We start from the raw sequence: 26,412 nt of genomic DNA, 5'->3' as shown, positions 1-26,412 counted from the left end.
TTAGTTTTCTCAAGGCTGAAGTGCTCTGCCAGCCCAATCCATGGGTTGGCTTGGCGTTATTAAGTCCAGTTCAGTCTGTTAATGTTGATAATCGTTTCAAACAGACATTAATAGATGTTTTGCTAAGCCTAATAACTTAAATACAAACTTGAAATATACCTGTCTCATTTTCCCCTTTATTGTTTTTTTTCTCTGTACTGTAAATCTTCTGTCTAAGAAGAAATCTGAGGCTGCTGTTCTGAGAATGAGCTACCAAAGCTTTTTCTGAATCAATCAATAAAGATCCATTTATGGAAAGCTGTGATGAAGGAAGTTTTGTCTTTAATTATATTCGACAATATAACACATTTGACCACTTTTAAGTGATTTTTTTAACTTTAATACAGTAAAGTTAAGGTTATATACCTAATTTCTAGTAAGTGGCCCAGCCCCTCCTATATTTTTATGTATGTGGCCCTCAGTGAAAAAAGTTTGGACACCCCTGCTTTAAGCCATTTAAACATTCCAGTCAGGTATTTTTTTCAGTTAAAAGTTTGTCTCTTAGTCTGATTCTTGTGTTTCTGCATTTCTAACTTCTTTATACTTTTAATGTAAAAGAAAGGTCATTATTTTGCACTCACTAAAAGCTTGCATATTTTGCTGTATCCTATTATCTGCTGTTCCTACAACTTAGTCTCTGTGTCAGAGCCAATTTTGATTTTATATATTCTTCCACAGCCTGACTTCCATCCTCACCTCCTGCATTTTTTTATTTCGTCCCCCTTCTAGCCTCTTCTGTCCTCTTTATTGCTCTTCTTGTATCTTTTGACTGTCCTCTTCATCACCCCTACTCGGCCATCTTCACCCACTGTCTATCCTATTTAATGTCTAATCTCAGTGTTTTTCCTTCCAACATCATCTGTCCAGTCAATTATATCTCATCCACAATCTCTAATCCTTTCTGTTGTATAGAGCATTCAGAGCATCTTTGTTTCCACCACCCCTTATCTGTTCCTCAGTTTACATCAGTCCTCCCTGACTCCATCTTTTTCACCTTCTCCCTCAGTTTGTGTTTTCCTCTCTGGCAAAAAGCCCCTTCAGCCTAATCCTGTCTGACAATTCCCAAATGAGGCTAAGACACTAGTAATAAAAAAATGCAGCATGCCTCTTAAAAATACCTGAAACTCACTTCAGAGGGTGTATGAGAAAAAGATATGCACATAACTACACAGTTAGCTGCTGTGACCCAAACGAATGCAGTGGCAAAGTGACCAACACTCAAGCTTGACACCATTTTAGTTTTCCTTCCATTCAGTTAGTCAATCATTCAGTGTGCTTTGTGTCCTCCAGTGACCGAGCTCTCTTGTCATTTCAGACCTTGCCACTCCCACCTGTCTGTCTTTTCCACCAGTCATCTGACCTGCCCCTTCTCTCCACTCAACTCCATGTACTTCACTGATTAGTCCTTGCAGCATCACCCCCGCTTACCATCTCTCACTTGCCAGATTGTGTCTTTGTGTAAAGTGCAATTGCTTTCTGGCATTGTGTTGTTTTCTTTTTCTCTTCTACCTCGGCTGTGATCCGGATTTCGCTTCTGTCTGAGCACTGTGTTTAGTTTGTCTGTCATTGTCTACATGTAAAGTTAGTTTTTTCTTTTACTAATTTGAATTTTGAATCATGTTCTTGACTCCAACCCAGTTATTATCAGAAGCAGCATTGAACTGGACTAACGTCAGCTATCTTCTGCTGTGTAATTCACCATAGTAAAATCTGTGCATCATGCTAGGAGCAAAACTACAGTCCAAGGTTCAAAAATGTACCTTGTTTCTTTGCTTTAATTTACGTCTATCTCCATTACACCATTTCATATAACACCGAATCTACTGTCACAAAACCAAAACAGAATTTTTTAAGTGAAAACTCTTCAGCATATAATAATACTCTAAGTATTTGCCAAAGTGGTTCAATAGCCATATACTGTACCTAATTAAGGATCGAGCACCATTGACACTTTACCTTAATTGCAGTAAAACTGTAATTGAGTGATATTTAAAAGCTGAACAAGAAACAATTTACGTCATGACTTGCAAGTGACCCTTGTTATATATACTTGTTATAAAGACAACAAACCCTACAGCCTGTTTCATTTTGGTTTGATTTGTTTGTTTTGTTGTTTGGTTTTGTGGTTCCAGCTTATACAAACTAAAATTGACTATTTAGCAGTGAGATGAGAAGAACGAGCTGGGGAAAAAAGCCCTAACAAGTCCCAACAAGTCAAAATAAAATAACATTTCAAAAGGTATTTACATATTAATATAATCATTCAGTTAAGGTTAACAAAACCTTTTTTCATTTAGATTCAAATTTCATCATCACCATCCTCATCATCACCATCAGTATCATCTTTTGAAATTCTATGCAATAATAAACGCTGCTGATATACCCTGCACATGTATATACCTGTATATACCACACATGTATATACCTATACATGTGTTCAGTGCTTGTTTCAAAGAAACAGTCCATTCACTGCCTTGTTCACTGGCTCCCAAAGGGCCTTTGTTTCCTCCGTAAGCCCTGACAAACTATCAGTCAACAGCATACATCATTCTGCTGTATACTACTTAAAATCATGTGCATGCTGTACAGCAGGACTGGCTAACTAAAACACCCACTTAAGTTTTTACTTAAAACCACATTTTCACTAAATTGTTATTTGTGGTGTTACTATCTTAGAAATTATTCACAAGAACATAGACTTCATGAATAATAAAGCACAACTAAAATATTAACAAGGGAAACTTGTTAAGTGGACCAATGTACCAGTCTCCCTGTCTGACACACACACCCATACAAATCCATGCTCACAAAATTATTTAGACTACTTACTTTAGGTCCTGGGAAGGTTCTGCTCTTACATGTGACGTCTCTCTTTTTTTTTTTTTTTTTTTCACTAAATTGTTATTTGTGGTGTTACTATCTTAGAAATTATTCACAAGAACATAGACTTCATGAATAATAAAGCACAACTAAAATATTAACAAGGGAAACTTGTTAAGTGGACCAATGTACCAGTCTCCCTGTCTGACACACACACCCATACAAATCCATGCTCACAAAATTATTTAGACTACTTACTTTAGGTCCTGGGAAGGTTCTGCTCTTACATGTGACGTCTCTTTTTTTTTTTTTTTTTTTTTTCACTAAATTGTTATTTGTGGTGTTACTATCTTAGAAATTATTCACAAGAACATAGACTTCATGAATAATAAAGCACAACTAAAATATTAACAAGGGAAACTTGTTAAGTGGACCAATGTACCAGTCTCCCTGTCTGACACACACACCCATACAAATCCATGCTCACAAAATTATTTAGACTACTTACTTTAGGTCCTGGGAAGGTTCTGCTCTTACATGTGACGTCTCTACAGAATGACTGAACACTACTCCTTCATTTCCTGCCGAGAGAATGAGAACGAATTACAAAAAGGAAAGCAACCACTGAACTCTTGAGTTATAAACTTAGCAGACATTTCAAATGCACGCCAGGGTGCTGAGGTATTCTGTGTCAGAAACACAATTTCCTTCAAAAACAAGGTACCACTGGGTTGTCACTGTTAAGAAGTATGTGTCCTTTGTGCTGAAAATCAGAGTTGATTTAATGTTTAAAACACTTTAACCACAGGCATCATATTTCTCTCTTATTAACAAAGCAATTTAAAGTATTTAATTATATCTCAACCATCTTTTTTCTCTGTTTTCAGTATTTTTCTGTTCCTGCATGTTAATAACAATAATAACCATATGGCATTACTTTCCTCCAAAATCAAAATTTCCTGATGCAAAATACATTCAAGCATGCAACTGATGTGCATGCTTTTTCCTTGTAAGAAAAGTCTGGCTCTGATATAATGCAATGTTTAACCCCCCGTGTGCAGTAGCCACCTTTGCAGCTGTGAACAGATGCTCATTTTTGGCTCTTGCTGAGACCACAGACAGCATGTTGGAATATCAGCACTGCTGCGGATTTAATACTGCATGAGGCTATCTTTCCCATTGGCAGGCACACAGATAAGAAACTGCATAGTCTGAGCTGTTTGATACTGAAGCAGCATATGCCAAGTTTAATTCTAGAAGATTCAAGGAGGTCCCGTAGGTAGGATGAGAACCTACATCTCCAAAAAGCTGCAACTGAACCCCCACAGGAGCTAAACTTGGAAGTTATTGTGTACTGTTGTATTTTTCAGTTAAATCTCACTTTCTGTGGTTCATTCCAGGGAACACTGAACTATGCCTATGAACTGCCAAGTAAATGAAACAACAGGTAAAATGGCAGATAAGGGCAAACCTTGCTTTGTGTTCTCCTGTTTGACTGTCTGCCTCTATGATGTTCATAACTTAGTCAACCATGCCACAGCTTCTGGCTGATATTACTTTTCCATATTATTGCTACTCTGTCTTTTCTACTATTGTTCTGCTCTCATGAAAACTTTATGAGCTTGTTTGATGACACTTGTTCTTGAACACAACAATCCTTGAACTATTTTTAAAGTGGATAAACTGAAATCAACTTTTCATACCGGGTTTACAGTTTCAGACGCGTCAACTGAGGATAAGCTCGGTATCACTCCAAACTTGCTGCCATGGTATTGGCTTGCATTGGCTGATTCATTATCTATTTACACCTTGTTACTGCAAAGGGCAGCGATATGTGGAAATATGATCTATCTTCATTAGAAAAATACATCAATCTATAAATCTAAAATTTAAACAGTAGCACAGCATAACCCGGCAGACCTCAGTGCCTGAGCTGAATGAATGATGTGCCCATATTTGTATTCTTTTTGCTATCTACGCTCTTTTCGTTCACCTCCTTCAAACAGCAAATGACAGCAACAGTGACCTATAGACCTCGATCTCCTCACCCTCCCCTTGTTCTTCTGCACCCTTATTCCTTCAGAGTGCCTCTAATGAACAAATTACCCAGGTTAGTGTGTGTACGTGTGCTAAGGTGTGCGTAGTTTGTTTGAATTTGTGGTTTCGTAGCAATATACACTCAAAAACTTTTGGGTGTACATGTTGTATTACATACAAATTTTAAGTGTACAGGTGAACAGACATGAGCGGACTCATAATCTTCTGTCAGCTTCCATTTGATTTTCTCACTTCCAATGATCGAGAGAACACAAATGAATAAATGAGAAAAAGACAAATAGATGATGCAGAGTGAGAGTATTTTCCCCTCTCACTTTTTCCATTTTTTAATTTGAGCTAACTACTTTCCCCCCAGTGATGCTTACATGCCATGTCACATATTTCTCATCCATCTGCCTCGTTACCCCTTCTGTCCGTGTCATTATTTTAATTATATATATATATATATATATATATATATAGCAGCTGGATAGCGTAGTGGTTAAACTACACGCCTTTGGAACAGAGGATCACAAGTTCGATTCCTGCCTGGGGCGTCTGTATCCAGTAAGGGTCCTAAGGCTAGACCCCCTATGCTAAGCAAGCCTACCGCAGACATGAGCGAGACAGATAAATATGAAGGCATGCCGGCTCGGACGTCGCCCGGATCAACAAGGTCCGCGTCAGGTGTTGAGGAACCAGGGCACCCTGACGAAAAGTGGGCTACTGGAACAAGAAGGCATCGGTGGGCAAGGGACGAAAACAGGGCGTTGTTGGAATGCTACTACGCAAGTAACCCCGGCGGAAGGGGCTACATGAATAGGATGAGGGACCTATGGATTCTTCGATACCCAACATCCACAATGACGGCGAAACAACTAGTAGCTCAGTGTTCCAACATTCGAAAGAAGGGACTGCTCTCACAGCTAGAGATTGACGAGGTACAACACAAATGCTACGGCAAGGAGGAGTCAGGACGCCAGGTCAGGGGGGAGATATCATCACCCCCACCCGAGATTGGGTACATAGCCCCAAGTGCGATAGGAGAAGGATCGTTGAGTGCGAGAGGAGCTGACCTGAAAAATAGGATCATGGCCAAGCTTGAAACCTGGATCCCCCGTAGCCGGTTACCAAATTACGTGAAGTACCCTCAGAAGGTCTGCTAGATGATGTTAATGCAGCACTACGGGCAATACCTACAACCACGATTACCGACACTAACAAGCTGATCTACAATACGGCAGCAGTGATCAGTGAGATGCTTGGCTACAAGTTGAACAGCCACAAGGGGCAGTACCCTCCATGGAGAAGGAGGCTAGAGGGCAAGATCAAAGTAGCACGGAGGGAGGTTAGCCAACTAACGGAGTTGCAGAAAGGTGCGACAAATAAGGTGCCTAAGAAATACAGCAAGCTGTCCATACCTGAGGCCTTGGAAACTGCCAAGCAAAGACTCACAGCCTTGGCCAGCCGCTTGAGGAGGTACACCAGAGAGATAGAAGGCAGGAGAATAAACCAGCTGTTCTCCACAGAACCAGCAAAGGTGTACTCTCAGTGGCAAGGGAACAATAAGAGAACAGCACCACCAAGGCTGGAGACGGAGCAATACTGGAAGAGCATATGGGAGAAGGATGCAACCCATAACGGCAATGCTCAGTGGCTAGTGGATCTGAGGGCAGACCACAGCGACCTCCCTGAACAGGGTCCAGTAACCATCACAGTGGCAGATATCCAAGAAAGGGTCTCCAGTATGAAGAGTTGGACAGCACCAGGGCCCGACATGGTTCACGCCTACTGGCTGAAGAAGCTGACTGCACTCCACGAGCGTCTGGCAGCACAAATGAACCAGCTGCTAGTTAACGAGAGACACCCGGAATGGCTAACTGAAGGCCGGACGGTCCTGATCCCCAAGGACCCCAAGAAGGGACCGGTCCCCTCCAACTACCGACCAATAACCTGCCTCAGTACTACATGGAAGCTCCTGTCAGGCATCATATCGGCTAAGATGAACAGGCACATGGGTCAATACATGAGCGGGACACAGAAAGGAATTGGCAAGAATACCAGAGGTGCAAAACACCAGCTACTGGTAGACAGAACAATCAGCCGAGACTGCAAGACCAGACTGACCAACCTGTGCACTGCCTGGATTGATTACAAGAAGGCCTATGACTCAATGCCCCACAGCTGGATACTGGAATGCCTAGAATTGTACAAGATCAATGGGACCCTAAGAGCCTTCATCAGGAACTCAATGGGGATGTGGCGTACAACACTAGAGGCCAACTCCAAGCCCATAGCACAAGTTACCATCAAGTGCGGGATCTACCAAGGAGATGCTCTGTCCCCACTGCTGTTCTGCATAGGCCTGAACCCCCTCAGTGAGATCATTAACAAGACTGGCTACGGATACCGACTACGGAACGGAGCAGTTGTCAGCCACCTCCTGTACATGGATGACATCAAGCTGTATGCCAAGAGTGAACGAGACATCGATTCACTGATCCACACTACCAGGCTATACAGCAATGACATTGGAATGTCGTTCGGACTGGAGAAGTGTAGTCGGATGGTAACAAAGAGAGGGAAGGTAGTCAGAACTGAGGGGATTGAACTACCAGAAGGCAACATTGCAGACATAGAGGACAGTTACAAGTACCTGGGGATCCCGCAGGCAAATGGGAACCATGAAGAGGCCGCTAGAAAGGCTGCAACCACCAAGTACCTGCAGAGGGTCAGGCAAGTCCTGAGGAGTCAGCTGAATGGTAAGAACAAGATCCGGGCCATCAACACGTACGCCCTGCCCGTGATCAGGTACCCTGCTGGGGTAATAGGCTGGCCAAAGGAGGAGATAGAAGCCACTGACATAAAGACAAGAAAGCTCCTTACCATGCATGGAGGGTTTCACCCCAAGTCCAGCACCCTGAGGCTGTACGCTAAGCGGAAGGAAGGGGGCCGGGGACTGGTGAGTGTCAGCACCACAGTCCAGGATGAGACATGGCCCCAACTGACCGAGTGCTCAGTGAATACCTCAGGCAGCAGAAACCCAAGAAAGAGGAGGGAGACGAGGAACCATCATGGAAGGACAGGCCCCTGCACGGTATGTACCACCGGCAGATAGAGGAGGTGGCTGATATCCAGAAATCCTACCAGTGGCTGGACAAAGCTGGACTGAAAGACAGCACAGAGGCACTAATCATGGCAGCACAAGAACAAGCTCTGAGTACAAGATCCATAGAGGCTGGGGTCTATCACACCAGGCAAGACCCCAGGTGCAGGCTGTGTAAAGATGCCCCAGAGACAATCCAGCACATAACAGCAGGGTGCAAGATGCTAGCAGGCAAGGCATACATGGAACGTCATAACCAAGTGGCTGGCATAGTGTACAGGAACATCTGTGCCGAGTATAACCTAGAAGTCCCGAGGTCAAAATGGGAGATGCCCCCAAGGGTGGTGGAGAATGACCGAGCTAAGATCCTGTGGGACTTCCAGATACAGACGGACAAAATGGTGGTGGCTAACCAACCGGACATAGTGGTGGTAGACAAACAGAAGAAGACGGCCGTAGTGATCGATGTAGCGGTTCCGAATGACAGCAATATCAGGAAGAAGGAACACGAGAAGCTGGAGAAATACCAAGGGCTCAGAGAAGAGCTCGAGAGGATGTGGAGGGTGAAGGTAACGGTGGTCCCCGTGGTAATCGGAGCACTAGGTGCGGTGACTCCCAAGCTAGGCGAGTGGCTCCAGCAGATCCCGGGAATAACATCGGAGATCTCTGTCCAGAAGAGCGCAGTCCTGGGAACAGCTAAGATACTGCGCAGGACCCTCAAGCTCCCAGGCCTCTGGTAGAGGACCCGAGCTTGAAGGATAAACCGCCCGCAGGGGCGCGCTGGGTGTTTTTTTTTTATATATATATATATATATTTTTTTTTAACTGTATGGCACTGGCCTCTTTCTCAACTCTGCTAAAGCTGCTCTGCTTGCTGACCCGTAACTTGTTTGGCTGCACTCATCAACAGCACTCTGTTTAACTGCTTATTCTGTGTCTGTATGTGTGTATATTCCTGTACCCTTGTTACTCAACATGAATAAGTTTGAATTCGCTGTCCACTACTGAAAATAAGCATGAAAAAAATAAAAGAAATAAGTTCCTTATGAATTCAGCCACATGTATTCATTCAAATTGTACACTTTACCTTTAGTATGTTATAGAAGGTGGGGAGAAGGTGCAGCGATGTCAATGTCTGTTTTATGCTTTTGTGTAACCCTACCTGTGACTTTGAGTTTCTCAGTACCGATGGTGATCTCTTCTTCATCTGCAGAGAACAGAACTCTCTCTCCATCAGCATTCCTCACCTCAAACCTCTGACACTGAGCCTCCACCATTTCTGAACCTGAGACAGTGGGAAAAACAGAATGTGTCATAAAAGCACATAAACCTTAGCATCTGGTATCGTTCTGCATATATCTAAAGCACCTGATAGAACCGTTAGTTTAGCTTGAGCAGCCAAAGTGATTTGAGCTTTAAACCAGAAAATCTCCAAGTTTTGTCTTGCGAATAGCAAGTCTATGTTCCCGATTGTGACTCAAGAGTTGGGAGTTCGCCTTGTAATCGGAAGGTTGCTGGTTCGAGGCCCGGCTTGCACAGTCTCGGTCGTTGTGTCCTTGGGCAAGACACTTCACCCGTTGCCTACTGGTGGTGGTCAGAGGGCCCGGTGGCACCAGTGTCCGGCAGCCTTGCCTTTGTCAGTGCGCCCCAGGGTGGCTGTGGCTACAATGTAGCTTGCCATCACCAGTGTGTGAATGGGTGGATGACTGGTTGTGTAAAGTGCTTTGGGGTCCTTAGGGACTAGAAAAGTGCTATACAAATATAGGCCATTTACAACGCTTTTCTACAATATGAATAGCCACATCTTGATTAGAGGTCTTCTTGTGCATAAGAGAGAAAGGATTTAAATTCTCTTTTCACATTGCGAAAGGAGCGACGGTGAAAACTCAGTGGAGTGAAATCTGGGGAGCGAAAATAAAACAACCCGCAGCAGGCTTGGAATGTTAAATGCAATGTCAGTGCAGGCTAGTGGGTAGTGGGTAGGAGGGACATTATGCTTGGGAACGGTGCAACGAAACCGTGACTAGTGTGAGTACAGCCTAATCCAATCCAGGCTGCTATGTTTTAACAGCAGAGACCTGTATTACTAGCTCACCTCCACCTTGATTAAGCACATCTGTGTGTGTGTGTTTGTGTGGGTAGGGGATTGGAACAGTGAACATGTGCTGTGAGACTCACAAGAAGAAAACTCTGGTGTGTCCCATTTCACTGTAGGCATGTTATGCATTAAAGTTTCAAGTGAGTCGTTGAAGAGTGACCTCTCCTTCCTTTTTTTCTGTTTCCCTGTGTGTTTGCTGCTTTCTTCTTCAGGTGCCGTGGTGTTAAAGCAGAATTTAGTTTTCTCAAGGCTGAAGTGCTCTGCCAGCCCAATCCATGGGTTGGCTTGGAAAGGATTTCCATGAAGTGACACTTCAAATCTGTAAACACTTTACTCCCCTCTGTAGTTTACTGACTGTAAACTACAGACTTTAAGACTGTACAGCGTACCAAAATAATGACGACACTATTCACCTGAGAGCATAGTCAGATTCATTTCACTAATTTTATGCACAAAAATGAACTTAAAGCTAAAATCGGGACTAAAGTTAAACACTTCTTATTTCTCTTCATATTCAATATAGAAGTTATATGAAATGTGAGTCGAGACATACACGTGACTCTTTGCTCAGTCTAGCTTCAGTTTACCGTCTTAATAACTACCTCTAATATTTCATCAGTGTCCAAAATGTGTGTACCCATGCGCGATTTTCTGTATAGATGCACATATTCTCCACTCCTATTTATCCTTTTAGGACCCAGCTGTGAAGTGGCATGCATGTTTCCATTTATATAGACTTTGAATCATTTAAAAGCATTTACTCATCAATGTGCTGACTTGATGTAATGTAACAAAGAAGGTGGGCTGCATATACTATGCTGCCCGGATAAAGATGATTTCTAATCTTGGACCTTAGTGGTAACATTTCACAATTAAAAAAAAAAGGCAGTGTTCCTAATAATGAGGAAACAACAGCATAAATAAATAAATAAAAGCTACTTAAAAAGTTGATTAAGTAGTGGCTTTTTAATAGAAATGTAAAACGTTGACAATTAATTACTAGGTAATTATTCAGGTGATTTTGTGATTTGGCCTGTGATTGGATGGCTTTCCATCCTTGCTGAATCTATAAAGAGGTCTCTCTCCATTTCATTCTATCCCTTTTCTTCACTCTCTAGGCTGCCCGGCTATTTTGTGTCAATTAGAAAGTCAGAGTGCCTTGTCAGTCATAATCAAACGTTATTAGCACCTATCAATCTGGGATTAAGCTCTATTTCTCGTCTCATTCTGACTGCCTTTATCCTGTCCAACTCTATCTCCTTAAACCCTCTCACTCCTCCAGTGACTGTGTGAAAAAGCAATTGAGATTTGTGTTGTCAAAAGCTCACGCTAAAGTGAGGTGTGTATGAGTGTGTTACAAATATATGCAAAGACGTAGCAGATAGAAGGGAAGTTGGCAGTTAGAGGTGGGAGACGTATGCTGAGAGAGGAATCAAAGGAAGAAAAAGGAGGGTTTATGTTTGAGACGGAAAGATGAATAGAAAATGAAGTTTAAATTGGAGATGTGCTGTTCTAGTTGCTGTCTCAGGCATCTAGCTAGTTCTCTTTGGCTCTTCAGCTCTTGCTCTATAATACATCTTGTAGTGCAGATTTCCAGTATGGGCGCAGGTCAGCATATTTCCAGAGATTTGTGTTTTATTCACAGAAATTGCTCTTCTTGTCTTCTCAGTAGGGGTGAATAAAGGATTCTAAAATTGCAGGAGATGGAAAAGTTTAGTGGCCAAACTTAGTGAAAAGGAAATAAAAGGAACCTGCTGATGCTCCTGACAGACTTTAGTAGTGCAGTGGCACCAGCAAAGACAATATCGAGCTATAATTGAAGTTACATAAAGTCTATTTACAGGTGAAAACAGCAATTGACAAATAGCCAGTGTTACAGTTTCATTCAAGATCTCAAAAAGGCAGTTTGCATGGAAGAGGAAATTCAGGAAATTGGACTTTGCATGAAAACTGTGGTTGTGATAAACTGCTGTATATATATGACTGCATCAAAGTACGAAACATTTTCGGACAGTGTTGAGATGACAGGATTGCAGAGTTTGCCGGAAGAGTTGTGTTTAAGTGAAACAATAAATGCACCCAATGACATTAATGCTCACTTCAAAACTAATAGGAAATGGAAAAAAATATGTATAGTCAACTTAAAGCTCTGAGGCAACAACATGATGAGACAAAGTAACCAGAGGTTATTAAATTCAAATGATCGCTTAGAGGACTGACAGAGATTGGCAGGTATAGCTTGCAGAAACACCTCTCCTGAGTTGATGTATTTTATGCAAATGAAAAGTGATGTGGTGTACACTGTTCCAAAAAATAGTAATGTAAAATTATTTTACTGTGTATTTTACAGATGTGTACTGTTTTTCTAGAATATCATTACATTTACATAAGTGGACTGTGATCTGACACGTCAAATGTAAAATAACATAACATCACTGTAAATGTAATACTTACTTTTAACTGTTATCTTGAATGTTGTGTTTACGCCGTGGTGCAGCGTCACTGACAGTTGTTGTTTTGTAGAGAGAGTGCTGTACCATGAGCATGGTACAGCACCATGCTGTTGTTGAACCTTGAGGCATATTGTTGCACTGGCAAGTGTTTTATTAAGGAGCTCCCCCTACCAGCTTGGGGTTAAATAACAAGCTCAATCTCTCTCTGTGAGCTTCTATGTTAAGATTTCTCTGCATGCCACAGTGTAAAACATTGCACGGACACGCTGTGCTAATTATGTATTTTGAAAAAGAAATGTAGAGGTAGGAATTGCAATTAATATAAATAACATGACGCTAAGCATCGGCCAATGAATGTGAACTAACAACAAGGTCGCGGGTAACGCTGCGACCGTAGGAAAAAACCCCTAATATGAAGGTATTTTACTGTGCATTTTACAGTGATGTTCTGTTCTTCTAGAATATCATTAAAGTTATGTAAATAGACTTTGACTTCACATTTTGAATGTTAATTAACGTTAAATCACTGTAATGTAATAAAACATAATTGTCATGATTATTAAATGTATCTGTCTGTACATATGCATATTTAGATTGTTAAAATACATTCACAAATGTATCATGATTTCACAAATATCTGTCCGTTATTTGAAAGATTGAACTGTTGAATTCAAATGTAATGCTATGGAAAAGTATATAACATGAGCCCTATAAGCTTGTGTTACATCACATAAGTATTATTATCATTGCTACTTAGGCCGTTCGTGGCTCAAGAGTTGGCAGTTCGCCTTGTGATCAGAAGATTGCCGGTTCGCGCCCCGGCTCGGACACTCTCCGTCGTTGTGTCTGTGGTCAAGACTCTTCACCTACCGCCTACTAGTGATAGCCAAAGGGGCCGATGGTGCGATATGGCTCCCTCGCCTCTGTCAGTCTGTCCCAGGGCATGCAATCAATTATTATTTAAACCAACTGTTAACGGTGTATTTCTGTACATTTACGTATTATGATTCATATTTCCACATTCAGTGACCTTGTTTATAGGTAATTTCATTGTTTGATCGCGTAAAAATGTTCCTAATTTAATGTCTAAAAGCACTTGGAAAAGGCAGAATCCCATGTCAAATTAGCGCAACAAACTCTATTTTCATTACTGAAAATAACCATATTTTTATGGGACAGTTATTTTCTGTTATTTTACGGTCTTTTTTTTGGCGCCCCAGCTGCCGGAATATTACCGTTTATTAAGATGGTTTTTTTTCCTATTTATAGATGGTTTCATTGTTTAATCACATTAACATGTTCCTGATTTAATGTTTAGCAGCACTTGAAAAAGGCGAGATCCCCTGTCAAATTAGCGCAACTAATTGTATTTTCATTACTGGAAATAACCGTATTTTTATGGGACAGTTATTTTCTGTTATTTCACGGTCGTATTTTGGCGCCCCAGCTGCCGGAATATTACCGTTGTTTTAGGATTTTTTTTTAACAGTGTAGCTAAATAATATGGCAGATGTATTGTGTGTTCAGGGTAACTTTTTTCTGCTGCAAAATGTAGTGATTATGGCTTTAATAGATGTGATAGTCGATAACACTAGACTGTGAAATGAAAGAAAAGTAGTCACTTTTAAAATGCATTGTTAGTGGCTGTTAGGACTAACATAAAAAGCATAAAAAAGCACAGTATGCATCTCCTTCATTTCTAATAATTTCTAAACACTTTGAAATGACATGAGCTTTTTGCATTAACCTGCTAGGGTATAACCCAATGGTGTTATTTTAGGTTCCTTTCATGTTGTGCTTGTTTTTTCAAACATGTTTCTAAGCCTTTGGGTAACAAACAAAATTATCAAGTGAAGAAATATTTAGTTACAAACAACCTAGGGAGTACTTTTATAACTAGCTGATATTTGTTCATCTTGTTAGTGATCCCCAGTTAGAAAATGTTAAATCTGTGTAAATGAAGTGCATTTGAACAATTAATTTGCTCCTGCAAATGTCTCTCCCACTGATAACACTAAAGTAATTCTGCTGTCACCAATAACAGCACGACTCCTCGTTAGGCAGACATATTAATTGATGCACTGATTTAAATAATCACTTCCTGACAGAATCTCCTCTGTTGTCACAAGTGCCTCCCTCAGCAGGATCCTTCAGCAATAATAATGCTTTAAGAATACCTCACTGATGAAAAGAGGTGCTACAGATGAAATAATGGGGAAAAAAGCAGCAGCGCGTGTGATGAGTGTGCTCCTGAGTCATATCTGACTTGTGAAAAGACATTAATGTTAAGAAGCATGGTGAATGATTACGCCACAGACTGCTGTGTGTTACGTATACAGCAGCAAAGAAGAAATAACAAATAATAACAAGAATTAAAAAATGAAGAGAAAATAGAGAATATTGGTATTTAGCAGCCAAAAAGGTGATTCAAAAACATTGTACCGAGCAAGGGGATAATTAAGATAGTTCTGTTATTCTATTATTTATGTTATTATGATTTTGGTCAACCTACTCCCACAGACATGAAAAAAACAAAACCTTAAGGCGGCAGATGGTTTAAGTCTGAAACTGATGTGAATCATATGCTATGACCTTTGCAGTCAACATCTCTTAACCCAACTGAACACCTATGGGAGATTTTGAGCATGCAAATGCCATTTGATTCAAATCCCCACTACCTACCAGGAATATGACTCCGCTGCACTATAGCTCATTCTTATTGTCACATAGATATTTCCATTTTTTTTTTCACTATAACTGTCAGTTCAGTGTCTGTCTTTGAAGTCCCGGTTTGTGTTTAAAAAAAAAAAACTTTAATAAATGTTCCACGTAGTAAAATTTTGAATTCCCAATTTGTATTCAGCTATTAATGAATGGGGCACATTATAGAGGTACCTGTGTAACTTTTTTACTACTGCACATAATAGCATTGAGGCCATAATAAAGTTATATGGATTTGCTCTCCTGGATTTTTAATTCAAGCCTTTAAATTAGAGCTTCTAGCAATGAAGTGATATGGTGCAAGAAGAAACTGTAAAAGGCCCGAGGCATAGGTACAAAGAAGAGTATGGCATAGCCAAGCAAACACTGCATGCATGGTTAATTTTCCCAAGCAGGTCAAGATGAATGTTTAATTAAAATCTCTTTTAATGCACTTTTTCATCATGCCATCCTTCCTCCACATCTTTCTTTACTTTGTCCTTCACTGATATTATTCACAATGTAGAATGACTTGAGTCAGATAAGCAGCTTTCTTCCTACAGTCCAGGCCATACTGATTTGACTTTGTGCCTATGTAAATACCAATGACATTTTCAGCCAAGAAATCCATCTAAACTTAGATTGTTTTTGTCTTATGGCTTTATAGAGAAAGGTGACAATGGTTAAATCTCTACAGTTTTCCTAAGGTCAAGATTCTGTGAGTAAAAATAAGGTTATATGAGACAAAGTTATATAACTCATACTCAAATGTCTTTTTACTGCTTAAATGTGGGCTTTGGTTTTGATATTTCTCTGCTCACTTTCAATGCCTGGCTGGTTCTAGCTAATGGCTATATCACTTTTCACCTTTTACGAATCAGAGTACAGCCTAGGAGCTTCAGGCAGGTCCTGTTCTACAGCTACACAGGTTAGACTAAAAGGTTAGAGGAATTTCAGGCATTTTCAGGCATTAGCGGGAAGATCTACTAAAACTGAGGCCACACTACTTGGCCCAGAAAGATTTGTCTAGTAACATAAGGTACAAGACAGGGGCATTATTGTTTTACCTCCCACACACCTCCTTTATTTAATTGAAATTCAACCATTAAATGTCTATGTGCATATCTAATAATTTATTAACAGGCATCCAAATAATAGAGTGACACAAACAGACAAGGAAAAAAACAGAAAAACAAAAAATAAAAATAAAAACCACCGCTATATCTATTACATGTGACACAAAAGTTTAGTTGTAGACACCAAAGAACATGTCAAATTATTCTTCTATCTATAGCAGTGAATAGAAATGTATATGAAAAGCATTCAGTGTTTTCCTTTATCACATTTTGTCATGTTACAACCTAACAAAGTGAAAAAGGTTTGCTTGAAATTCTTGCAAAATTATTAAAATTGAAAAACAAAAGCATAACACGTAGATGAGTAGCTGTTGCCATGACACTCAAAACTGAGCTCAAATGCATGCTATTTCCACTGATCTTCTGTCAGATGCTTCCACAACTTCATTGGAGTCCACCTGAGGAAAATTAATTTAATGTGATTCGACATGATTTGGTCACAAGGTCACATAGTTGACGTGTCAACTATGGGCATGTCAGAGCGCAAATCAAGTCATGAAGTGCGAGGAATTGTCTGTAGAACTCTGATATAGGACCGTAGTGAGGCACATATTGTGAGAAGGATCCAGAAAAATGTCTACAGCATTCAAGGTCAGAAAGACCTAGTGGTCAGTAAATGGAAAAAGTTTGGAGCCACTAGGACTCATCCTAGAACTGGGGTCCCATAGTCAGAGAAGTGACCAAGTACCCAATGGTTATTGGTTCCTCTGACAGACCTCCAGTGCTTGCTCTGTGGAGAGAGGAGAACCATTTCTGCAGCACTCCAGCAATCAGGCCTCATCAATCAGTGGCCAGACAGAACCCAGTCCTCAGTAAAGGCATATGAGAGCCCACCTAGAATTCGACACCTGAAAAACTCTCAAACCATGAATAAAATTCTCTGATCTGATTAAAGACAAGACTCTTTGGCCTGAATGCCAAGTGTTATGTCTGGATGAAACCAGGCACAGCTCGTCACCTGGCCATTATAATTTCCTAGTGTGCAGAATGGTGGTGGCAGCATCATGCTGTGAGGATGCTTTTCAATAGCAGGAACTAGGAGACTAGTCAGGGTCGAGGGAAAGATGAATGCAGCAATATACAGAGAGAACACTGACGATAGCCTGTTCCCGAGTACTCTGGTCCTCAGATTGGGGTGAAGGTTCGCCTTCCAACAGGACAATGATGCTAAGCACAGAGCAAAGATAACAAAAGAGTTTCTTTGAGAAGACTCTGTGAATGCCCTTGAGTGGCCCAGCAGATGCCCAGACTTAAACCTGATCGAACAACTCTGGAAACATCTGAAAATGACTGTGTATCAGCATCCCCTATCCAACCTGATGGAGCTTGATATGTGCTGCAATGAAGAATGGGAAAAACAGCTATGCAAATATTGTAGCATCAGACTCAAAAAGACTTTAAGCTATAATTCCTGCCAAAGGTGCTTCAAAGAGCAAAAACTGACTACGAATACTTATTAATCTTTTAATGTATTAAAAATATAAACATTTTTTATACATATTCAAGAACCTTAAGCACTTTTTTATTATGGGGTATTGTGTGCAGAATTTTGAGGAGAAAAATGAATTTCATCCATTTTGGAATCAGGCTGTAACATGACAAAATGTGGAACAAGTGAAGCTTTGTGAATAGTTTCCGGCTACACTGTATGTCAGGCAAATAAGTTTGACAGAATTTCACTCATTAACTGTTCTAATTAGTTATTCAGACATGGTACAACTTATCAGTGGATTAAGATGAGCATTCTGTTGAGTGAGTCAGGCTGATATGCCTGTCAGCTCCCCTCCTGTCTGGAATGTCAAATTTAATGAATATTCAAAAGCCCAGTGGGTCCTTTTGTGAGTATTGCGAAGGGAACTGCTCCTATGGGGTAATTTTGCATTTTGCATTAAGCAACACACAATCCATGTCTTAAAATATTTAGTCAAATCTTGAGCCAAATGTTTCTTCGTTTTCGAACGCGATGTGAGAAGGGTGCATTTAGCTCCATGCTTGCAGGTGAAACTACATTGCTCCCACCAAGAAAATATGTTTCTATTCATCACTTCTTGCCATCTGTTAACTAAAAACATAGGCTTTAACTTTTTAATGATAGCAATAACAAATAAAAGCTCTTGAAAAGAATATCTTCAATATTACTGCATCTTACTGAGTTACTGAAAAACATCTTGCACTACTAAAGTACTTGTTGGATTAAAGTCATTTATAAATGCTGGTACTTGTTATGCTTCTCTCTGGGACCCATTTTATACACAAGCGATCACTTGATGAACCATAATCTAGCACCTTCATAGTGTCTTTGTTGCCATTTTTTGTCATTTAAGTCCAATCAGCTTCAATTTTACTGCTCTTCAGCTGTGAATCACATTGAACAGGCTTTATCAACATTTTCTCTTTCAGTGAATGACACTTCAAAATGCTAGTATACAGCTACTTTGTATTCCCATAATATACAGAATGAAAGTTGACCTTACTTTTATCTGACAGTTTTGCTGCTATGAGTGACAACTGCAATTGTTAAGTGAAGTTATGCTTGGACATATGAGCTAGGATTTGCCAAAAAAGTCCTAAGACACACATGACAATGTTGTGGATTATTATTATTACCCATGTGTTACACGCTGCATGTCACGTATACTTGAGTATCAGTAAAACAGAAAGAAAATTGACTTGGCTGTGACAAAGTAGCCAAATACTTACTGCTTAAGGGCTATAATTTAGCTACGCATGATGGCTACAATATGGCCACTAGTAATGTTGGCAAGCAGTCATTTCAACAAATTTCACAATATGATTTATTGCAAGAAGTAAATATTTCAGAGACACACACTACATATTTTCTTTGAAATATTTAAAAAATGCTTCTAATCTAATTAAAGTATAGAAAATAATATATAAATAAATGAATAAATATTTGATTAATAAGAAATTTAAAAATATTAACTGATCTTTCATGCTTGCTAATGACTGTTTTTTGTTTTTAAATATTAACTATCCATAGAGCAAATATGAATGAACATAGAAGCTATCAGGAGTTTTTCTTTTAGTTTCATAATTTAAATATGTTATTTTCATTAAATTGGTGACAACTATGCATAAAAAACAATCTGGGGATAAAACATACAGAAAACATTTTTTCTTTCGACTGCCAGTACAGAAACTTTGCTCTTCTTGCCTTTTCAGTGGCAAAGCTTTAGATGACCTTCTTATTAAAGTCAGGGATGTCTCTGACGAGTTTCTACTCCATGGGGAGCACAGCCAGAGCATTAAGACGATCCTGTGTCATGGTGTTTCTCAGGAAAGTCTTGATCCTTTTCAAAAGCAGAAAAGTACCTCTTGGATTCAGTTATTGTCAGGAGTGTGGTGAGGAGAATCTTGAGAAAACTGAATGTGTATGTGAAAGTGCTCTGTAGGCTGTTCTTGATGAAAAAAAAAAAACACTGATACCAGGCACAGCAGCACTATGTTTTGAAAGCAGCTCTTCATGCTGAATGCAGAAGAAGCGTTCCATGGCATGCTTCAAGATTGCATCACACGCCTATCAAAAATACACGACAAGATTAAATATGCATTAAATCTTTTTAGATGTAAGAAATTCTACCTGAACACGTGCCCATGTCCATGTGAAGTATATGAGTCATAATGTTTAAGCACTATTATTCACACACTTTACAGTATGTTTACTTTTTAGTGGTTTTGTTTTTAACTTAATTCAATATTGGTCATTAATGAATCATTGTCTACATAGTCATTTTATTACATTAATCATTTTTTCATATTAAATATTATGACATATTTTATACAGAATATATATCCGATGTATGAAGATGACAAAATAATCTTACTAATAATAATAATTGATGATTTAAAAAAAAAAATCTGCATCACAACTCTAAAGCCAGTCTCTGCTGTTCTACTAGTCCCAACAAATAACCTCAATTTAAGTTGTTATCAGATATTCATTCTTGTTTATTTTATATAATATAAGTAACATAAATTTTGTGTATGTTCTGAATTACAAAATTGATCCTGAATCTTCCATCCATCTTCTACTGCTTATCCAATGCTTCAAAGAATATAGATATCAATAGGCTGAATAGTTTCAGTGGTCAAATAGTTCCAATGGTCTTTATTGTCCCCAATGGGAAATTAATTTGCAGTATGTCCACACATTAAACAATAAACACACACACACACACACACTCACACACACACACACAAAATGTAGTATATTATATGTTGCATGCTCTTGAAGAAGAATGACAGGAAAAAGTGAAATTCTCATGTTCAAGGATCCTCACAAAGCCTCCAACCTTTCAGAAAACCAAGGTTATGAAAATGTTATAAAAAATGGGTTTTTGCTTGCAAGTTACGATGAATTGGGCAAGCCAACAACTTTATCATGTTTTATAGGAGACAGTAGCTTTCATTCAATATTATAATATAGTATTTACTTTAGACCTTTGGTTTTGAGTTTTTGTGGAGCTCATAAATTGCTCCTGTAATCAACATGCTGTCCAACAGCTCAATCTAGAGTTTCAATGACTGCGGGTTGGGTCTTGTAGAAGTAGGATTCTTGTTTGCTATTGTTATGTGGTTAATGTAATCTCTTTTTAGTTTATCTGAGGCTCGGGGTGATAAAATAATTCACCTTTTAGTATAAAATTTAAGCACACTGATTGGCTAGGTTTGGATTTCTCTAGACACCAGTGCTGAATTTCGGCTAGTCTGAGAAGACATACACTATATTGCTAAAAGTATTTATTCCCAAGTTAGTGTTCAAGTTACAGGTGTATAAGATTAACCACCTAGGCATGCAGTCTGCTTGCATTTGTGAAATAATGGGTCACTCTTGGGGTCTCATTGGATTCCAACATAGTGCCGTGATAGGATGCTACCTGTGCAACAAATACAGTTGTGAAATTTCCTTGATACTAAATATTCCACAGTCAGGATAGCCCCTTCCTGTTCCAACATGACTGCCCCCAGTGCACAACGTACAGTCCATGAAGACATGGATGAGCAAGTCTGGTGTGAACTCAACCTGACAGAACACCTTTAAGATGAATTAGAGCAGTAACTTCGAGACAGGCCTTCTCCCCCGGGTCTGCCTGCACAAATGCACTTCTGAAAGAATGGTCAAAGCTTCCCATAAACACACTCCTAAACCTTGTGGCCTTCCACAAGAGTTGAAGTTGTCACAGATTCAAAGGGTGGACTGACAGCATATTAAGCCTTTTGGATTAAGAATGGGATGTCCCTCACAGCCGAATACTTTTGGCCATATATGTTAGATAACATAAGCCTACCTGCAAATTACTTGAAACCCAATATAGCAGCTAGTGAGAAGACAAAATGTACCTTGCTTGCTTGTTCTCTGTCACTAGCAACATACAGACTAGAGCACTATTAGGTTTTGTTTTGGAGTCCTTGTGTGTTTCAATATGTATTATGCCAGTAGTTTAGTAGTGATTAGTGGGCTCCATTCCTAAAGAAATGTGATTCATTTTGTCTTTTGTGGAAGGCCTGTTGTTCTTCCCATCTGATGTTTGTTATATGTAAGAAACGTCATAAGGAATCAGGAATGTAAATGGACTACTCTCCCGGAGTACTCAAAGCACTGTGTACAACATGCCACATTCACACCCATTCTCACAAGACTCTAAACTGAGTGCTTTTCTAACGACATTCACACTCCAATGGACGCATCGGAGAGCAACTTGGGGTTGGTATCTTGTCCCAGGATACTTGGCATGCAGACTGGAGAAGCCAGCGATTGAACCACCAACCTTCCAATTAGTAGGTGACCTGCTCTACCTCCTGAGCTACAGCCACCCAATGTGTGTGTATGGGAATCTGGGTATTTTGTACAGAAGCACAAATCTGTCGCAAACCAATGTAAAACCGATCCATGTGTCTTTCCTTTATTACCTCAAGTTAGACTGCAAAAATGATCGTTTCCTAATACCTGCTTTCACATTAGGGTAGTGTTGCAAATTTTAATGCATATGCAGGCTTTGGTTAGCATACACAAAAATAAAGAAATAAGTAAAAATAAAAATGTTTCTTTTGACTTGAAAGTCAACCACAATAATTTTGAGATATACAAAGTAATATGTGACAGTGTTTGTGGAGTGAGAGAATAAAAGTGGCAGAGCAGGGGGGGGAATAGAAAGCAGCTGCATTATTTCGGCCCTTTGAAAGTAAACAGCATGCAACATGACCATGATGCAACAGCAGGAAACAAGAGGGTCACCATATCATTTGAAGTGTTTCTACCAAAGACAAAGACAGGCCCTCTGGTGCGCCACAGCTCACCTTAAATCTCTTCGAGGTATTTTTTCGATGTTTTGTAACAAACAGACACAGATAAATCCGGAAAGAAAACATACAGAGGGTACTAGGGAGAATGGGAGGAACTGCACTGCAAAGCAGTTTTTAATTCAACTTCTGAATTTGCTACAGGTGGGAGGATAAGATTCATGCACGGAGGGACACAAATTATTTATTTAGAGTTGATTATAGTCATTAATATAGTAAGAGAGGAGAGAAAGCGACAGAGGGAGAGACAAATGAGTGCCATTTGTTATCTACATTAATCAACACGATCTCTGGTGTCAAGGCTGTGGGATGGAGGGAAGATGAAGTGGTAGAAGTGCTGATGAAAAGACATGCAAAGGTTGTGCCACACAGCTATACATATTTCTTTATAATTTAAAGCTTCAAACACAACCAAACAGCTACTGCCAGGCTTAACACAATTAGTGATGTTAGTAGCTTGGGGCAGGCTATGCGTGAAAACAGAAGTTATTATTCAGTAAACAAAATATATAGAGTATACATTCCTCTACACTTTATATTCAGCAAAAGATCAACTGAGGATTTATGTTTAAGGTAAATGTGATGTAATCAGTTCTTGTATTTTAAAAAAAAAAATTCCATGATTTTACTCTTTTCCTTGTCTTGGTTGGGTGCTACTCTCTTTAAAAAATATGATGTTTACCGTAAAAGCATCACACTGAGCAGTGCATGGCTTCACACAGCCTACTTTTGAAGACTTATGTGTAACTTAAATATAATCTATAAAGTATGTGTTCATGACTTAGGCATCAAACACATATCAAGGTAAATATAGCATGAATGTGAAGTTGATATATGATTCTCGTGGTCACAGACAGATTCACATTGACACAGCTAGTGTAAAGAATTTCAAACTGACGGCTAATCCAATGTAAACAGAGACAAGATTTTACAATGAAGTGTGGGCCCTTGATTTGTTTTGGGTTTTTTTTGCAAACTAAAAGTTTTATTGATATTATATTTCACACACCAGCTAAAATTAGAACAATTAATTTTAAGCAAGATGATGGCATATTTACTTATTAAACACATATTAATGTCATAGTTCCTAAACACCAGCTCTCTTAGAAATGATTTTATACAGATGGAAAATGGTGTGCTAAGAAAAAGTGAATGAAGAAATATTTATAGCTTATAAAATATAACACATATAAAGTTTTAATTATTTCCCAAAGAGACACTTTTTTCATCTGGTTCATGCCACCAAGCAGCTTTTTGTGGATATTTTATTGCCCACAAATAACAAATGTGTATTGTTTATAGCTCCATCCACTGCATAAACAATGAAATAATCTTGTAGCTTTTATAATGTTCTCTTCAAGGCATAGTTTACCAGGGAAAATATTCTCCAGTACCCATAATGTTGTAGCTACACAACATGGACAAAATAAAAAAAAATGTGTGCCATATAATATAATGCATCCCAATAAAACAACACTATACGCTATTACATGAGACAATTTTTTTCTCTCTCTCTTTTTCAGAAAGAGTCTTAGAGTGGTGACTATATGCCCGTCGGCAGTTAGTCAGATGCGAGTCTGGGTTTTGTAGAAATCTTTTTATTTTTCTGTTATTTTTTGAAATGTCTACCATACCCGAGTAAACAAACCCACAAAGTATGTCATTTAGCCATGGATAAAATCTATTTTGTAATAATCACCACTCCTAAGATAACTGAAAACATGACAGGCATTATAAGTTTTTTCATTTAGCGCAAATATTTATGTGGGTCTTGACTGCTGCATATGTGGATAACAGTTTAAATTGTTTTGATTACTAATTGCCTTTATTAAATCCCAAAATTGTCACTAACTTATTATAATAAAAAAATCATAAGCTATTCAAGATGTCTTTATTGAAATTGGAAAATATTATTAAATCCTGCAGTGCTGGAAGCAAGGAGAGAACGCTGATCTTTATAATACAACATAGCTGTTATTTTAATATTGTGTCCAACCACCAACAGCATGAAGGCCGTAATTCAGTGGTGCAGAAGAATGACTTGATATGGTCCATTAAATCCATTCCTCGGGGCATGCCTACACATATGGGCAAGTTACGAAAACAATATTTGCCATATTGAAACCCAAACTGTATGCAGACAATTACACTTTGTGCAATTAAAGTGCAATCAAAAGGATAAATGACAACAATGCCAGTAAATCCATGCCTTTATTGAGTCCTTGATGGTCCCTTAAGTGTATTACAGTTTGTTAATGTGCTGCTCTATGTATTTTTAATTGCCTCATTATAGCCATTGATTTGATCTTCGAGCTGCAGCAAAATGAGGAAGACGTGCTGTCTGAACTTTGCTGGTAGGGTGAGGGGAAAGTCATATGTAGAAACAGACTATTTGGTATCTTTGTATTTCTCATCCAGCCAAGCCAGGAAGATCTCTCTTTAGCCGATAATATGATCCCTGCTTAATATGATTGTTATGTACGTCATTTGTTTCTCAGAGGGGGATTTGAAAAGATGTAGATTCATAATTAGACTGTGTGTAATGGAACAATTGAATTTTATGCAAGGCTTTGCAAGTTCTCATTCCGCACACTAATCAGAAACCAATTTTAGCTGGCATTCAACTGTTTAACTACCATGGAAACACCATGTTACTGAAAAGAATGAAAGCTTTTGTTTTTTAAGTTTAACAGCTATATAATTTGTAAGGCCAATAATGCAGAGCTAAGTGCAATAACTCATAAAAAAAATCTTACTTTCTACAACAAAATTCCCACCAATTTTACTACAAGTTGTTAATTATCATTAATATTCTGTATGGCCTTTGCCTTTTAGCCCTCTAATTTTACTGCTTTGATAAGCCGCTTTTTGAGCTACTTCAGCCAAATGCCAGAGTGATTCTGCTAAGATAAAAGGGAACATAATTAGTATAAGAAGGTAAAGATAATGAAGTGATAAATGCAAGTCTGAGTTTAGATGAAGGTCAGTTGGGAAATCATTGGTTTAATATGAGATGGAGGTCCATGCATGTCTAAAACGTGAAAGGTAAAAATAACACAAGAAAAAGGAAGGAGAACGGCAAAAGAAAGAGGCATGTGTGTGTCTTATGTAGTCTGGAAGATGTGTGGTTGGTGGGGTGGGTGCAGTTTTCTCTGTGGTGGGGTTGGGTGGACTGTCCAGGGCTCTGTGGAGCCGGGGGGCGCTACTGCACTGGGCCCCGGTCTGATGGGCCTGGGCCCCCCTTCCCTGGCGGGTCGCGGAGGGTGGGAGTGCCTACTGGGGTCAGCGGGGGAGCTGGCCCCAGGGAGGGGTTACCTGCCCCTCCCTTCCTTCCCTCCCCATCTCCAGCTGCCTCCCTCTTCCCGCTCCTCCACAACCACCCACACATGCAGGGCCTTGGAGTGGGGGTATGTCACCAGGGTGCAGAGGAGGCTACCCCCCCCCCCCTGTCCCCTTCTGGCTGCCTCTGCCTCAATTTTATCCCACAACTTAGACATTCACATTATTCACACTCTCATTACACATACATATAGGATCTTGGGGGTGGGCACAATCACGGAGTCCAAATCACCATCAGGGTGTATACCTCACCCCTGACGTCGTTGCCCACCTCTCAATTTTAAATACACTTAGTCATTGAGGGTTAGCAGGAGGGACTATGCGCTTACCTGCTGCTCCTTGGCAGGTAGCTCCATGCCCTCC

At 39.6% G+C, this 26,412-nt stretch overlaps 1 protein-coding gene across 1 annotated transcript in view; it reads right to left on the bottom strand.

The window, feature by feature from the left end:
- Positions 1-26,412, bottom strand: part of sgcz (sarcoglycan zeta) — a 183,585-nt gene that overhangs the window by 70,540 nt on the left and 86,633 nt on the right. The window contains exons 4-5 of the mRNA XM_085410305.1: positions 9,165-9,287; positions 3,368-3,440 (exon numbers count right to left, since the gene is read on the bottom strand). Coding sequence (XP_085266431.1) covers positions 3,368-3,440; positions 9,165-9,287 — 196 coding nt within the window. The remainder of the gene's footprint in view (positions 1-3,367; positions 3,441-9,164; positions 9,288-26,412) is intronic.

Source organism: Rhamphochromis longiceps, linkage group LG6, assembly GCF_057381845.1.
Source record: "Rhamphochromis longiceps isolate RC_006_pf linkage group LG6, R_longiceps_female_GT1.1, whole genome shotgun sequence".
NCBI classification, from domain to species: domain Eukaryota; kingdom Metazoa; phylum Chordata; class Actinopteri; order Cichliformes; family Cichlidae; genus Rhamphochromis; species Rhamphochromis longiceps.
The sequence above is the reverse complement of the archived record's forward strand: the minus strand, read 5'-3'. Positions and strand labels throughout refer to the sequence as shown.